The 17,880-nt window shown below is 42.1% G+C and overlaps 1 protein-coding gene across 6 annotated transcripts in view; it reads right to left on the bottom strand.

Moving 5' to 3' along the window:
* LOC116693742 (suppressor of tumorigenicity 7 protein homolog) overlaps nt 1-17,880 on the bottom strand; it is a 58,584-nt gene that overhangs the window by 30,310 nt on the left and 10,394 nt on the right. The window contains exon 2 of one of the 6 annotated variants that reach the window (XM_032522962.1): nt 13,724-13,759. The exons of 1 other annotated variant lie outside the window; for it this stretch is intronic. In XM_032522962.1, the coding sequence (XP_032378853.1) occupies nt 13,724-13,745 (22 nt within the window). In that variant the 5' untranslated portion in view covers nt 13,746-13,759. Of the gene's footprint in view, nt 102-13,723; nt 13,760-17,880 lie in introns of those variants that run through there. 4 more of the 6 variants (XM_032522961.1, XM_032522960.1, XM_032522964.1 and 1 more) reach the window with 4 other exon arrangements.

The raw sequence follows: 17,880 nt of genomic DNA, 5'->3' as shown, positions 1-17,880 counted from the left end.
TGTGTGTGTGTGTGTGTGTGTGTGTGTGTGTGGGGAGGTTTTGATTAGCTGCTCTCTGTGAGTGACAGCAAGCCAACGCAATTGTAAACCAGCTTTGTCCGGTTTTCTCTCTAGTAACTCAGCAGAATAAATACAGGAAGGAGGTCTGTAGATAGGAGTTGAATCCAGCCAATCAATAACATGGATTTTAATGAAGGGGAGAGGTAACCATGACAACCCCTAAATGACCCTACAGCAGAATGGATGAAGGAGCGTCCGCCGTGCAGATTTACAGATAGTCAAGGAGCAGTCCTTCAGTCCTGAGAGTTTTGTAATGGAAATAGTTTTTATTCATTTAGAAAGCTTCATAGAAATAGCATTCTGTTTTGTCAAGAAACAGATATTTGGACACTTGGATTTTCTCTTAGCATTAACCTGTTATCACTCCAGACTTCCAGATGGCCACTGATGAGCTTTCATGGAGTAAATGGGAGTTAAGTGCCTTGCCCTAGAGCCCCTCAGCAGCAGTTGTTAGGGGAAGGTGAAATATTACCATATTCCTTCACCGGACACAGGATTTCCCTCTCGATCCACTGATTAAATCCAGTAACCTTCTGGTCACAAAGCCTTTTCTTTCTTTCTTCAGCTCGCTGAGTTACTAGAAAAGAAGGATGGAAGAGAGCCTAGGGAAATTAAATGGCTAACAAGGTTAGCTGGAGTTCTATGTTGACGTTTGAGCATGATGATGACAAACGCAGTGATTTCCTTTACGGGTTGCCACTGAACTGATGCAATTATCACTGTGCTTCCTTGAAGATCCTCGAAGAAGCTCAAGCTCAAGAATACTAAATAATACTAAGTAGGGCCGCACAATTTATTGTTTTGTTTTAATCGTCATTGCGATGTCAACTGGCGCAATAAACATATTGCAAAAGGCTGCGACATATTGCAAAAGACACTTTGATTTTCTTTTTTGTGAGAAATATCGGCAGAAAACCATCTTTTTTTGGTGACGCCTGTTATATTCAATTCATTGTTCAATGTGTCCAGTAAAAGAATGTTGGAAAGGATTTCCTTTCATTGGTTTTAAAATCAACAAGCAAGTTGATGTATTTTAGCAGAACAATGAAAGCAGCAAAAATGCATTACTAGAGTACACTTTGATGTGTTTTGTTTTTTATCGCAAGTAATATCGTTATCATGATATTCAACACCGTTGTCGCATATTTTCCTCATATCTAGCAGCCCTAATAGTGAGGCTGGTCATTACTGGACTGCCAAATGGGAGATTATCCCAACATGTGTTGAATCCAGGTGTTTACACTTAGAACTGCACTAGAAATCAAACAGGCAGTCGCACAGCTGCTATAATAACAGCTGAACGGCTGTGCTTGAAGAGTGCAACCACCAACATGGTGACATGATTGAAAAGAACAGTAAAGACGTGTCAAATTACGGCCTCTATAATATTTTCCTCCTTTTCTAGAAGACCTGTAATTTAAATACGATCACACAACTGAGAAAGTAGACGTTTTCTTTGTTTCATCATGGAGAAAGAGGTTTCCAAATCACAAGAAGTCCTTTTTTTAGCAACTCCAGCACAGTGGTCGGCCACTTAAATCCACCGTTAAATGCTTTCCAAGCAGACAGGAGTGTATCAGCCAAATAATATTCTGTCCATACCATGCAGCCCTGAGTGTGATATGTATTCAAACTCATTCTGAAAGCTACCCCAAAACTCCCTCTCACTCATCAGTAGCAAAGCACAAATAATGATTATGGCTGAGGGAGTATGCCAAGAACAGACATGTTTTCATTCCTCACCTCGTCCATCCACAGCAGAGGGTCCAACTTATCGGACTAATCGACAACAGTCCACTGGACTCTGTTGGTTTATGTAACTGGTCGCATTGAGTTCCCTAATCTTTTATCAATGCTACTGCTACAGGCCTATTACTTACTATGTTAGTAGGGAATATTATCATCGAGAGAAGCAGGGATTTCACAGCTACCAGGCATGAATCTCAATTTAATAAGCTCAAGTACTCTTGTGTTTATGAATGCCAATTCCAATATTCTGACTGTGCCAAAAAACATGTCGCAATATTTACAATTTCAACATTTTATATGTTTTCATTTATTACATTTGAACATGCCAATGGCAAACAATTACAAAGAAATCAAATGAAGAAAAAATATTTAACTAAAAGGATCCAGAAGGTTGAAGACGACGTACATAATGACATTTAATTTGAGCTAAAGTGGCACACAGAACATGGGCGAGAGTGAATGTTTGTTATTTGTGGCCCTGGTGGAATTTAACCCCACAGAAATCCCAAAATCTGGTTGTCCAATGCTTAATAAGGGGAGAGACAAAAAGAAGAAAAATAGTATGCTCAAAGATTTACTGTATAGCAATATACGTAGCAAGTGGGGTGAGCATGCAGAACTTGAATTCAAGAGCAACAGAATGACCTCACCTCCCCTGGTTTTGGCCAAGCCTCGGATCATTAAAACTCAAGAGTCTGAGCTCTGTTACTGTTGGCACGGGCTGTGGGCCGCTGAAGTTATGGATGGCAGCGGCAAATGGCCTGAGAGCTGGTCCTGTTTGCTGAGTACTTTCACAACCAGCCTTAGATCCATATATGGAGATTTTGAATGCCAGTAAAATGACTTTAGATGATGTAAAACGTTTCCAGACTTTTCTATTGAATAGCTGAGATCATGTCTAAACACCCGGTGGTTTACTTAATCCTACTGCACTGTAGGGCTGTTGGAACTTATTCACAAAATCAAATATAATTTAAATGGTAAAAACAAAAAAATCCATACTATTCGAATTCAAATGGGATTTTATTATAAATAGGTTGGCTAACGTTAGCTAATCTCCCTCTTCTCATGTCTGATGAACAATTGTTTACGGAAATGAGAAACACAAGGCATTGTGAGCTAATGCTACGTACCAAGTAACGTACAGGGGAATGAAAGGGTGCGGCTGGAAATCGGAAGAAAGATGGGAAATAGTTTTAACATGACTTTAAAACAGGCAGTTATCAACAGTTAGCTCGTTCTGGTTTCCTTACTGCGTCCAGAGTTACAGGAGCTTAGCTGGCAGCTTCATGGAGACAGCTAAAGTGCTCATAATATGCTCATCTTCAGGTCCATAATTGTATTTAGAGGTTATATCAGAATGGGTTTACAGAGTTTAATTTTCAAAAAACACCATATTTTTGTTGTGCTGCAGCTCCTCTTTTCACCCTGTGTGCTGAGCTCTCTGTTTTAGCTACAGAGTGAGACATCGCACTTCTGTTCTATCTTTGTTGGGAGTTGCACATGAACAGTAGCTAGGTAAGGACTACTAGCCAGTCAGAAGCAGAGTATGAGGGCGTGCCACGCTAGCAGCGAGGCAAGCATTAAAACGTGTGTTACAAAGTGACCAGTGTTAGGTCACCGGGTTGACTTCAAGGCACTTAACCCTAGCCATAGCCTAATCCTAGTGCCTACTAGGCAGCGCTGCCTGGAAGGCGACGTTGGGGGCTTAAAACACCAAACACAGATGTAAAGGCTGGACTACAATAGAGCTGTTTGGAGCAGTTTGTGAACACTGTTTTCTGTTGGAGATGCTAAGTCCCTTTGGGGTGGACTTTGGGCTTTTTCACTTATAAGGTGCACAAAAAAGAAATAAAACACAATAAAGGGAAGGGAAAAAGCGTAAAAAAAAATATGAGCACTCTAAGGATAAAAATTGAAACGAGTAAATTCATTAAAATAAATACTAATTGAGCCCTTTGATGCTCCACGGTTTTTACAGTGACAAACAACGCTGATGGCTTAAGAAAGCCTTTTGGTAGAAATAATAATAAAAAAAGCAGCAGATTAACAGTCCTAATCATTTTCTTGAGGTGGTTAACTAAAGTAATAGTAACTCAAGTATGTTTTAATTTAAGGTTACACTGACTCTTACAATGAAAGTTAAGTTACACTGAAATCATAATATTACATAATAAAGGCAAATGGAAATGTATGCTGTAGTCCCGCCTCGAAATTAAACAATGTTGCAACAATTTTTCTAAATTGATAATAAATAGAAATCTTTGCATAAGCAATGTGTTGGCGGACACTTTCCAATAACATGCCATTTAGCACCAAGAGTCTTTAAGTCTTTAGGATCGGGTGCCGTCAATCAGGATGCTAAACTGAGTGTACAAGCTTTACAGAGAGATGTTTTCAGACCGTGCATCTGTTGGGTGAGTTTTAAGGTCAGAAGTCATGATCTGTGAGAGTACATTAGAGTCTCTTTCATGGGATATAAGATAAAGTCCTTAATGACAATATTTTATCTAAAATAAGCCTCCTTTCTGGCCCGGTCAAGTTACAGCCACGATGAGCTCAAAAGACAAAAATAGCAAAAGTCAGCAGTTACCACAGAAACCTGATCACTCTGCCGTTTTTCTGTTCTTATGGGGGTTACCATAGCAACAGAGACAACTGATTGCCATCAGAGTGCTGTTTGGCTTTCATCAAATGGCCGTTTTCAGGGAGCACCTTATTCTGCTCATGGGCACAGACAGGGCAACAAACAAATGCAACACACACTCAGCAACTGTACTGATGAAATAGCAATGTACAACGTTGGAGACATATGACCGATATGAGGTATGGCCTCCAGCAATCCACCCACAATCAAACCTCCATACCTCCATACCTCCATACCTCCATTTGCATTTCCCTGCACTTATCCTTATCAGCAGGCATACTGTTGGCAATATATCAATAACCTTACACAGAAACAGCCTGGTTAGTGTAGTGTTTAGGTTTCCACCAGAGTATGCGGACAAATGTCACTATATTTTAGGCTGGGGGACCAGGGACACCCAAGAAGACTTTCAAAATCCTGATGTAATATTACAGATTACTTAGGGTCCAAACTGTGATTATGCTATCACCAGATGATTTCACATTCACAATGATGTAACTGATATAATCCTTCTGATGTCAGGAACACAGAAAGCCATGTAAACCAGCATGACCACCAGCCAACATCAGCTCCCTCGTCAAGAAAGCACAACAGAGGATGTACCAATTCAACCTGCCAAAGACAATGATGGTGCACTTCTACACAGCCATCATCGAGTCAATCCCCACATCCTCCATCACCATCTGGTACGCTGCTAGCACAGCCAAGGACAAGGGCAGACTGCAGCGTGTCATTCGGTCTGCCGAGAAGGTGATTGGCTGCAATCTGCCGACGCTCCAGGACCTTTACGCCACCAGGACTCTGAAGCATGCCGGAGAGATTGTGGCCGACCCCTCCCAACCCGGCCACAAACTCTTCGAGCCATTCCCCTCCGACAGGAGGCTGAGGTCCATCAGGACCAAAACCTCACTGCACAAGGACGTTGTTGTTTTCCCCTCCGCCACTAACCTTATCAACCGGCTGTGTGGTGCTTGCTGACGTGTGGACTGCTTAAAATTAGGGCTGGATCTGAATATTTGGATTTGTTCAGCCCTGCTACTATGCATGCTCCCTGCATAAGAAATATCAAATGTGTGCATATACTACAATCTGTGGTAGGGCTGGGCAATATATTAATATTATTATATCAATATTGTGATTTGAGGCTAGATATTGTCTAAGATTTTGAATATCGTAAAATCGTAATATGGCCTAAGTGTTGTCTTTTCCTGGTTTTAAAGGCTGCATTACATTAAGTGATGTACTTTTCTGAACTTACCAGACTGTTCTAGCTGCTCTATTATTTGCCTTTAACCACTTAGACATTATGTCCACAATAGTGATGATTATAGATCTAAAATCTAAGTGTGAAGATATTTTTTAAAGCATCAACTGTCAACCCTAGAATACTACACCAATATCAACATCGAGGTATTTGGTTAAGAAGATCGTGATATTGTATTTTCTCCCTCACCCAGCCCTAATCTGTGGTAGCAAAAACAACACAGCAAAAAACTACAAGCTATATTTTTGTTCCAACAGCACCGTGGCAGCATCGGTTAGTTCACAAACCCCATTGCACTCTCCCTCACCCCCTACCTAAGCATCTAAGAACGTATTAAACTTATAGTAATACAAACAAGGAGTGGTACTGTAGGTCACTGGTGGCCCCCTTCAGCTCCCATCAATGAGAAAAAGATCTCTGTTCCTCTAAGACAATTTGACATCAGATAATCAATAGCCCCAAGGCTGCAGAACTAATGGGCTATGGCACATTTCATTTAACTACAAGTCAGTGGTTTGAATCCAACCTGAGGTTTTCACTTCCCCTCTCTCTCACTTTCTGTCACTGTGAATTGTGTACTAATGATAAAGTTGAAATTACTTTGAAAGAAAAAAATCAATACTGCTTCAGGCGGGAATAAAAATCTCATAGCACCCAGGAAACTGCAAGTACTGACCTCCATGTTGATAAAGTGTCGACTTATTGTACATCTACTGAATCATAAATTCCTTCCTTGTAACATCCTCTAACACACAGGCCAAAGGAGAGTCGACAAGACAGAATGCAGTCGCCATTTACCCACAGCTGTGATGGATTGGTTTGTTGAAATAAGAGATGGGGGCAGGGATGTGTCAGCTGATGAGGTCAAATACCCAAAAATGTGTGTGTGGTAATTGCATTTAGCCACTTTTTGTTTGTTGCGTGGATGATGTTTCTGCTCACATTGGAGTCAGCGTTTTTGGACTTCTGCTTCAATTGGCAAGTACGACATATTTCTTTTCTTACATTTGATGATCACCGGTGCCAACCTGCCCTCCGTTCATGACTTACACACTTCAGAGTCAGAAAACGGGCAGGAAACATCACTTCAGACCCATCTCACCCCGGACACAACCTGTTCCAGCTTCTCCCCTCTGGCTACACAGCACTGTACGCCAAAACCAACAGACTCGGGAACAGTTTCTTTCCACAAGCCATCGCTCTGATGAACAGCTGACTTCTTACTCACAGTGCCAGGTTCAATTCCTGTGCAATAACCCAGCAACACTGTCTCTAATCAGCACCTGTTTACTGGTTCCACTTATTATTTATTCATCAATTTCATTCTCTATATCAGAGCTGTTCATACTGTAACATAATACTTATATAATAACAATACTATTTATTCCAGCACCCTTTTCACTATGCTCCATAATTAAAATAATAACTATCAAAATTATAATTGACTCCTGCATGCTTTGCACTCTTCATTGCACTATTGCCTCAACCTGTCTGTATTGTTTCTGTTTATAGTGTGTGTATATAGTTTGTTTTGTATGAGTAAGCGCATTGTGAGCAATGATGATCCAAAGCATTTTATCGTAAGCGTATGTGTCCTCATACCTGGCAAATAAAGCTGATACTGATTCTGACTTGTCCTACTGTTTTTAAGCAAGGTTCAATCCGTTAAAATCGTTAAAAACAGTAGGTATTTAAGGCCATTTTGTAGCTGAAGTGTAGATTACACTGTCCTATGTGTATTGTAGAATACATTATTATAACTTGATATAACAAGAGTAAACATGTAGGATTTGTTTTATCTTCGCCTGTACTGAAGTGGATAAACACGTTGGAAGTGATTTTTCTGGCTTTTCCTCCCTCCGCCATCTGCCAGAATGAGAAGGGGTAGAACAGTGTCTTCGCTGTTTTGTGCCAGAAAGCAATTCGGCACATTTCCCACCAAACCTGAACACTGAATCGCAATGTCAAATGCAGAGAGGTTGAAAGAGGCAGCCATTATTTCCGCCACCATTCACAGTAATTACGTTAATGTCTAAAATGAATGTAGTGACGGCTTTTTTCAGGACATTATGACACTAGCAAATATATGAAGACTTTCACTTTTTAGCTGTTTAGATGATTCTATTAGGCTTTCTAAAGCGCTGCTGGAGTGAGGCTGAGCAGCAGTTTGAACTCCCAGCAAGGATGTAAACGCTTGCCAGGTTTTTGTTGCTCTCAATCTGGACATACATGAGACCAGAGTTGGCTTATTAAATACACAAATCTGACACCCCTGAGGTACGTGTCACGTGGGCTTTGCCACTGAGGGAGACTAGCGGCAGGTCCTAAGTGTGTTGATTCCAAAGGGAGAAGTAAACATGAACACACATTATGAGCGATTCTTCTGCCCCAAAGTCCCCAAAGTAAATATTGGACCCATTCTTCACAGGCCACATAACTCGTGAACATTTTGACAAGGATAAATCAGGAGAAAATTCTCTTTGTTTGAGACCTGTTTCAGTCTCAGGAACAAACTCTCGCGAGATCTGGCAACACAGAGAAGTGTCAGCTGGGATGACGTCAGATAATGTTCGCGAACGTCCTAATGTTCGTAAGGCTAAAGGAAAACAAAACAGATAAGGTAAGTCCGAAGATGCAGGAGATAAGCAGCTCATACGAAAAATGTTATACATTTAAAGAATAATCTTTAAAAGGTGAACTATTATTGTTTTCCAGATTTTCTGTCATATCTATAATGTTATGTCGGATTTTTATGGTAAATGGCAAATAATGAGGTAAAACGTATTTCAGAGAAATCCCCGTGAGCTAAAACATTCAGATTTCAAACTGTTCTGAATGCTCTGGTTTCAACAGTTTTTCTACTCTCGGCTCGGCGTCACGCATCACAGAGCCGGCCTTCTATGATTGGTCATCTGCTCCAGCCAGGCAGGACTGGAGTGATTCGATTTTTTTAAGCTCCTGCAATATTAACATTGTCGCATGTAGGTGCATGCTAACGCCAGTAAGATACGTAATGTTGGCTGTCCATGTTGTTAATTTCTGTCCAATTTCGGGTCACATTACGGTTGCAACATGTCTGGTTGGGTAGCAGTTTTGTTCAGAAGCCTTTATCCGTGTTTTATTTTTGGCGGTAGAAAGTGCTGCTCTATTCTATTACTGCCCACTGATAAGTTAGTAAATGTGTGCTAACGCCAGGGAAATCTGTAATCTTGGCTGCCAATGTTGTTAATTTCTCCCCAATTTGGGGTCACGCTGCTGCTGCTTAAACGTGTCTGGTTGTGTCATATTTATAAACCTTTGTTGGTGTTTTTGACGTTGCAAAATCCTGCCGTATGCTCCGTTGAAGCCGGACACCGACTGTACGGAGACAACAACAGGAGCCAGATGCAGACTGCTGGCCAATCAGAGCAGGCTGGGCTTTTTGGGAGGGGAGCTTAAAGACAGGCACGCCAACAGAGCGAGTGTGAATGCAGGTACAGCAGCCATGGGCAGTATGGTATCCCTCACTACCATGAGGGAACGGTAACCCTCACTCAACTCCATAGCAGCACACACCAATTTGTAACATAAACAATTTGTAACACTAATAATTGTACATTTACTGTGCAAATTTACACTGCCGAACTGTGTGCTGGGTAACATTATCGCTGCGATGATTTTCTAGCATACCAGTTAGTTCTGGGTGGTATACCCGTTTAAACCGTATACAAATATTAATTTCCCATAGGATATGAATTTGTCATATACAGTATACAGGCATGTTGCTGCAGACAGTGCTACTACAGAGGTAAACAGCTAGGGACCCCCATTAACTGCGTACTGTACCGTTCCCTCATGGTAGTAACTTTATAAACACTAATTGTTGAGTTATAAATTTACTAACATGAGGGAACGATAACTCCCACCAACTCTCTTTAACAGGATAAAGCACCTTGGCATGCTGGATAACATTGTCGCTGCTAGCTAGCCAGGTAGCGTAACAATCTGTTAAGCTGCCAGTCTTTTCTCCACAGCACTGCATAGGAGGGCCTGGCTACTCCACACAGCACTCCGGGATGGGAGAAAGATGTGCTCTGGTTTATTGGCATTTCTTCAAACCAATCACAATAGTCACGGGACGGTGCTAAGCCCTGGGCAGAGCCATGGTGCAACTGCAAAATAGCCTTGGAGCAAGCAACTTGTTTTAGTGGAACATGTGTGCATTTAAAAGTTGTTTTAGTCGTGCAGAAAGAGAAAACTTAGATTGAACAAAGATGTCTGGATTCACCCTGCAGAGATCTGGGGAGCAGTTAACCATAGTCCTCATAAATCCACCGGAGTTTAAAATTCAAAGAAAGCCTAAGGTAAAGTTGCCTGGTCCTGCCAGACTCTGAGTCTGGCCACTCTCCACTGACTGACTGTGTCTTGAAGGTGTCTTACCTTGAAGGCGGGTACTCTGTTGAAGTTAAAAACTATTGGATCTGCCCAGAGCCACTCTGGATCTGCCATAACACAATTTGATTGTGACGTATGTTATGCGCATGTGCAACAAGACGGGAGACCGACAAGGCTTACGTATATTTTGAATTAGCATCGCTAGCATTAGCCTCATAGCGTTAGCCTTAGCCAACTTCTTCAACACTAACGGAGCGAGCTCGAAAATCAAACTTTTCCCGAACCCGTGGGGAGGAGGGCCACAACATCATGGCCACCAACAAAACTCAGCAAAGATTGTTCTTGCTCAGGCGTTAACGTCTGGATATTTGGCAGCATTGCCACAACGGACCGAATTGTTTTGCTCGCATCTTTCCATTACAGAACTACAACTCTAGCGCACTGCCTCAATGTCATTGTTCTCAGCCACTCCCTCTATTCACTGATTGATCGGCTAAAATTTAGCTGGAGAAAACCCAAGAATATACCGCAAACCAAGACGGAGTACTGAATGGAAATTAATATTGAGCCGAAGTACTGTACGTTGGTGGGAAGAACCAAGCTAAAAGTAACTACGCTGGGAGAAGCTCCGGTCGCTACTGCACATTCAAGAACAGAGAGGAAAGACAGAAGATATAGAAAGACCAGATATACAGCTGAATAATGTGTGCCCAAGAGAGGAGCCGTCTGTTTTTTTTTGTTTTTTTTAAATCCGACACAATTTAGCCACCGTTGTTGCCAGTCGCACTAATATTACTGATCATGCTAACTTTAGTTGTCGTGCTAACGTTAAGACCTGTCACCTCAAGCATGCAGCGGAGCAACAAAATGAACGCAATAACAATCCACCTTCAACAGACCGCCAAGAAAGATGGGTTCAGAGCAATGATTAAACACTGGATTTAAGATGTCTTGCCTGGCTGAAATTCTACCGCCAAACTAACGTTGTTCAAACAGCACCGAAGCAAGCGGACAGCGCAGCTATGTTCAGTCGCTCACTTTTCTACAACAACATAACGTTACCTGTGGTAAAGATAATGTTTATACTGCACTAGTTTGTTTTGGAAAGAAAGCAATGTTAAAGTTGTTGGGATGTTCAGTATGTGTATTTATTTGAGTTTTGTTTAATACTTTGGAGTCTGCACAATAAAAATAGTTTAGATTCTGTAGCTGTTTCAAGCACTCCCCTTCATATAACATTATCGTATAATGTTGTGGAGCCAAACAAACCCTGTAGTAATCAAAGTAGTTATTAATCATGAGGACATTGAAATGTTTTTTCTTTTTTTTTTTTTTTAATTGTATGTACTCCTGACAGTAGAATAAGCCATTATAAACCTACACAGTCAAGCAAAAGAAAGAAAATACTGAGATAAATCATGAAAAAAATACCGTGATACACATTTTTGGTCATATTGCCCAGTATTAATACCTGTGTTAAACTACACACGTGACAAAATGGAGAAACATACAGCACTATGCCACCATGAGAGAGCAGTTTACCAGCAGCAGGGTGGCCGATGCAAACCGCCAAATAACTGATGGCTGGTGAAAAAATACTTCATGAACACATGTAGAAATTACTGTAGGTGATTCGTAGGTGAAACATAAAGAGAATGGGCTCTACTCTTCCACTTAAATTTTAGATCTTTTTTATTGCATGAATTAATAAGCTACTTTCTTATCATTCCAATATCTTTTATTATGGTAATCTGTATTCTTCTATATCTAATATCAAGTGTGGCTAAAACAGATGTTTTAAACATCTAAGCAAATTTAAGCATGAAAGAAATTTGGAAGAGCTCCGCCCACACACTTCCCGTCTAATTTGGTGTAATATATTCTTTACTTTGATTACTAAGGAGAGACAACGTATAACATAACGTAATCTCTACAATTAAACACTCATATCAAAAGTAAGGATCTTTCCAAAAGTTGGCATTATAATTAGGGCTGGGTGATTTGGAGAAAAACAAATATCACAATATTTTTGACCAAAGACCTCGATATCGATACCGCAACGATATTGTAGTGTTGACTGTTGGTGCCTTCACAAAATATTTACACAATGAGATTTTTGATAAATAATCTTCAGTAATGTGGATATAATGACTAAGTGGGTAAAGGCAAATAACAGAACAGTTACAACAGTCTGGTAAGTTCAGAAAATGACAACTTTACTGTAATGCAGCCTTTAAAACCAGGAAAAGACCACACTTATGCCATATAACAGTATATTCAAAAATCTAAGACGATGTCTAGTTTCATATCACGATATCAATACAATATCCATATATTGCCCAGCTCTAATTATAATGTCTACTTGATAATCTTTCAAACGGACCAAGAAAGCTAATAAACCTGACATAGTGAAAACATTATGTTTGACCCTCAAATGACCTCAGATTTTGGCCAGAATTCAGAACCTCAGACCTCAAGGACAAGACAACCTCAGCCAGGTTTTTGGGAAATGAAAGATGTGATCTGTACCAGACTGCACATGGATACTCCATGGTGTCATCCAATTAGCTGTACATTTCATAAACAAAGATTACTGCCCAGAGGCGAAGTGGCGCATGACAGCTTTCCATCACAGGACCAGCCAGATGCTAACACACCACAGTCTGGGATGCAGCGGGTACGCAGGCTAGCTCTGGTCTGACGTCAAAAATAAGTTACTTTTGGCTCTGACTGTGCAGCCATGAAAGAATCAATTAGATCAGCTTGGACTTCCTTGAAGCACTGAGCAGAAGGAGGACTGAGGCATCATTGATTAAAGTTAAAGGTTTTTCTTGAGAAGGTGGGGTAGAGGGGAGAAAGTGATTTGCCTGAAGACGTCGGCCCACCTACAGATCAACACTGACTCTATTAGGGGGAGGTTAGGAGCTGCACATTGCCAAAAGACCCACATGTGCACACATACATACACAAGAGCAGTATGCTATGTTAGCTTCGGTAGCATCCGTGGATGGAAAATGCTACGCTTACTCCTTACAGCAATCTGACTGAGCTGTAGAAAGAAGACAGGGGAGGCTGATACTTCTAGAAACGATGCAACTCAGGCAAAAGCATCCATCTTCTGACATGCCCTGCTCAAAAACAACACATAACACACACACACACACACACACACACACACCACACAACACCACCATCACACACACACACACACACACACACACACACACACACACACACACACACACTTAAACAACAGCATTCAACCGGCACGCCATTACACTCAAGAGGAGTGAAATACATACAGACAGGAGATTGCATATACACACGCCGACACACAGCACGGCTAAAAGTGAGAGAATGCAAGGCAGGCGGTAAGCTCAGCGTGACCAGCTAGCTTGTAGTGCCGACCCTCCGTGCTAAAATGGTAGGTCCCAGATTTCTCCCCATGCAATCTGCCACCAGCAACCATGGAGGCAAAACAGGAAGAAGAGAGGAGGGATGCAGGAATAGAAGAAACCTAGCCATTTCCTTTCCCTCCTTTCCCTCTGATGAAACACACATAAACATAAAAAGATACATGAAACGTGGACAAAAAACAGAGGAGGCGGGAGGATGTTGGTGGTACTTACATGAGGACTCTGTGCCGAACATGGCTGGGCCGGGAGCTGTGATGGAGAGAGCAGGAGGAGGAGGAGGAGGTGAAGGAGGAAAGAGAGGAGAAAGAAAGGGTAGGGTGAAAGAGGAGAGAGCGAGAGAGAGGGGGGGAGGTTGATGAGCAGGCAGCTACACAGCGGGGGTCATCAAAGCAACACAAAGCAGCCAGCCGGCCGTCGCTGCCTCCCAGACGGCCAGATGCCCCAACGCCGCTATCCGCTACCGCGGCTTTAAAAGCCCTCCTCCACGCGCTCAGTTAGTCCGGCCGCAAAAAAAACAAAGAGGACTTGTGGAAAAATTAAAACAATGAATCGATAAATATCAAATAAAATCACGCAGAAATCCTTCGCAGCCAAGGCAAACTGTGGTCAAATCCAGACACAGAGATGTGGTTGTGGCTAGCTATTGCATTGCTCCTCTTTCTGCAGTCTATGTCCTCCTTCTCATCCTCTCCTCTCCGTCACTTCTCATTCCACTGTAGTATTAGTATTTACTAACAGAGAGAGAAGGGGGAGAGAGAGATAGAGAGGGAGAGAGAGAGAGGTTTTTCCTGGGAAGAGGGGAGAGAGAAGAGGGGGTGAAAAACTAAAAATGTGGTGAAGAGCTTCTGCCGCTGCAGCTCCGCTATATGACAATAGCTATGCAAACAGAGTGACGTCAGAAGAGAGGGGGAAAGGGACAGCTGTAAAAAGACTGACTACTGCTGCCAGATGGAGAGAGGGAGAAAGAGAGAGAGGGAGGCAAGAAGGGGAAAGAAACAGGAAAAAAAGGGAGGGGAGGATAGAAAAAGGGGAGTGCGAGAGTAGAGAAGGAGAGGATGGAAGGGCAGCAGCAAAGAGGTAAATAAAGGAAGGAGGACAGGAAAACTGGAAAGATGTGAGAAAAGGGAATGGATGGTAAGGTAAGAAAGGAGGTGAAAACAAAGGTGGTAAAAAAAAAGAGGGAATGAATGAAAAAGAGAAAGAAGGAGGGCATGATGGAGAAGGGGGGGGGGCCGATAAAGATATACAGAGGGGGAGGAGGTAGGCAGCTGGGGCTGAGGGACACAGGAGAAAAAGAGTGTGAAGCAGGCCAATCAAAATGGTTTGTCTACTTTGGAGCTAAAAAAACTGAGCCCACCGGGATACAACGAGACACACACACACATACACACACACACACACACACACACACACAAAACACACACAGGAAGGAGCAACGAGGGGGGGCAGGGGGCTGCAGTATGTCAGTTCGACAAATTGAAATTGAAGTAGTAGCAGAGCACTGGAGGTGCTGTGCGTTTACCTGCTGTTAAACAACCACACACACACACACACACACACACACACACACACACACCCACACACACACGTTTTTCAATTCCATTCAACATTAATACAAGCATTTATTAGATAAGAGAACAATAAATAATTAAAAATCCTTGTTTTAAAATGACTAAACTGATACATACAGTACCAGGAAACCGTTTGGACACTCTCTCATTTACTTGGGACCAGAGACTGTTTGTCATTTATGCTTAAAAACGTGTGTAAAACATTTCAAAATAGTTGATTTTCTTTCCTGTGCATCGACTAATCCACACTAATAATCAAATAATCGGCGGCCTCTAGCCCACTCAGTAGGAGCGTTCGCCCCATGTAGGCCGAGTCCTGCAGTGACGCGGGTTCGAGTCCGTCCTGCTGCCCTTTGCTGCGTGTCCTCCCCCGTCTCTCTCCTCCTTTCCTGTCTATCCACGGTCAATATACAAAATAGGGAAAAGCCCCCAAAAATTATACATAACAAAAAATGAATCAAATATTCATCCCAGCTATATTACGGCACATAAATCACGGCATGTAGCATGGTCGCTGTAGACATCTGAATCCTTTTCAGAGCTTTAAGTCTAAATGACTACAAGTTTTTGCTGCCTCGTTCAGGATGCATGGACGCCCTGATGAGCGTGCAGGGAACATGCTGCGAGTGATAAGTCACATTATTGATGCATACTGTAAAACTTGGATGAAGACTGGACTGTGGAGCCTTTTAATGTAGTAAAGTGCACGCATAACCCAATAACTGTGCAGCAGTGGCAAACACTGGGCCTGCTTTGAGCATATGAATGGGTACAGTGGTGTGTCTTTCCAGCAGACTGCTAACCTAATAGAAGGGAGGTCAGACGGACGTCCTTGTGGCCCCCCACTGAGAATGGGGTGAACCCAGCTAGCATGTGGATTACTCAGCTGCTGAATAGAGGAGCGTGTACCGACGGAGGCCTCTGTTCTTTTGTCTCTCATACCCGGCCGCCCTCCTCCTCCTCCTCGTCTCCCCACATCTTTGTCCTTCTAGCACAGCCAAGAGACTCCTTCTCTACTCAGAAAAAAATGTTCGTCCTATTTTAAATGTATAAATTATAGATGTCCCTCATCAAGTTATTTAGGCCCTGAAGAAAATTATTTAATATTGATTTATATATATACACACACACACACACACACACACACACACACACACACACACACACACACACACACACACACACACACACACACACACACACACACACACACACACACACACACACACACACACACACACACACACACACACTATATATATATTTTGAACATCAACAAGAAGTGCCATCACCCAACATCGCTTAGAGCACCTTTAAATATTAGTGTTTTCACCGATGGCCCTATGGTCTTGTTTAAATTTTCAGTTTCGCGATTCCGTCTATGATTTTGTTTTCACCGAAACTATCGCGCTCGACATTGATGCTGCCATCAGTCTGTGACTGGCCCAAGCCGGGCCCTTATTGAACAATAAAAAGACACTTACCACCGGGCTAGACAACCTTTCTGGGCGAAACCCAGACTATGTTTCTGACACATGTGTGGCCTACTTCCTCTAACACACCATATTCTCCATCAGTTATTTGATTCAAACATTAAAAAGGTCCTGGGCCAAAGATCTTAAATTCAGGAAATTGAATTATTGACATGAATGCAATATTAAGAGGAAGAATGTGGCTCTGAAATTAATGTGACTTAATCAGACATTGCGGCGACATTGTAGTGAGACTTCTTTTACCCTAATAAAACATCTTTGGCAGAGCACACAAACCCAACAACAATGAAGGTTTATTTTGGTCTGCCATCAAGTTCCTCAAAGATTTTTATTTTTATTTTGGGGCATTTTTGGCCTTTATTTTGACAGGACAGCTGAAGATATGAAAGGGGAGAATGACAAGCAGCAAAGGGCTGCAGGTCGGAGTCGAACCCAGGCCCACTGCGTTGAGGAGCAAACCTCTATATATGGGCGCCTGCTCTACCAACTGAACTATCCGGGCGCCCAAGTTACTCCCAGAATGAACGTTACTTCGGGACAACTGATTTGATTTTCTCCCAGCAACGTTTATTTTAACCAGCGAATGGGATAGTCTGCACAGGCTAAAAATAAGAAGCTCCTAGCTGAATGTTTTGTATTTTTTTGAGAGAAAGAAGACGCAGGTTTCAAAATTAGCTCCATCTACCAGCCAAATGCTGGCAATTGGCTGGTAAATTTGCTTTACTCACCAGCCAAGAAAACAAAGGTAATCTATTGAGTGGCTGGTAAAATGAGAACGTTCATTAGGCATTTGGCTGGTGGATGAAAAAGTTAATCTTGAACCTGGCAAAGATAACAGATTTACGAGAGTCAATCACACTGCAAGCAAATATGTTTTTCCCGCATTTACTCCCATCCCTGGAACAAAGTGCTCATAGTATAGATCTGGCTGCTACTAAGGAAAACATTAGCAGGCTGGGGTGGACAAAACACAGGAGAGTACAGTAAAAAAAAGGATCAGATTTTGATCTGCTTTGTTTTAGCCCATACGATCCATTGAAATATGTCAGAATCGGCCCTGAAATCCATCCTTAGGATGGGCTCGGGACCTTTTTTTGTTGCAAAATCCAGCTATTGATCAACTGAACAAATCTCTAAAATGTGTTACTCTGGGTTTGTACCGCTGCTACAGTACCTGTCAATGCATCATCGGCCATAACATCATATGTTTAACTGAGGAAAACACACGCCGTAACAACCTGTGCTCAGTTCACTTCAAATTACTTTATTTAATTCATACATTTAAAGTCTGAACAAGCCCCCCCCC

Source organism: Etheostoma spectabile, chromosome 8 (genome assembly GCF_008692095.1).
Source record: "Etheostoma spectabile isolate EspeVRDwgs_2016 chromosome 8, UIUC_Espe_1.0, whole genome shotgun sequence".
In the NCBI taxonomy this organism is placed as follows: Eukaryota; Metazoa; Chordata; class Actinopteri; order Perciformes; family Percidae; genus Etheostoma; species Etheostoma spectabile.
Note: the sequence above shows the minus strand (reverse complement) of the source record. Positions and strands in the feature narration are given on the sequence as shown.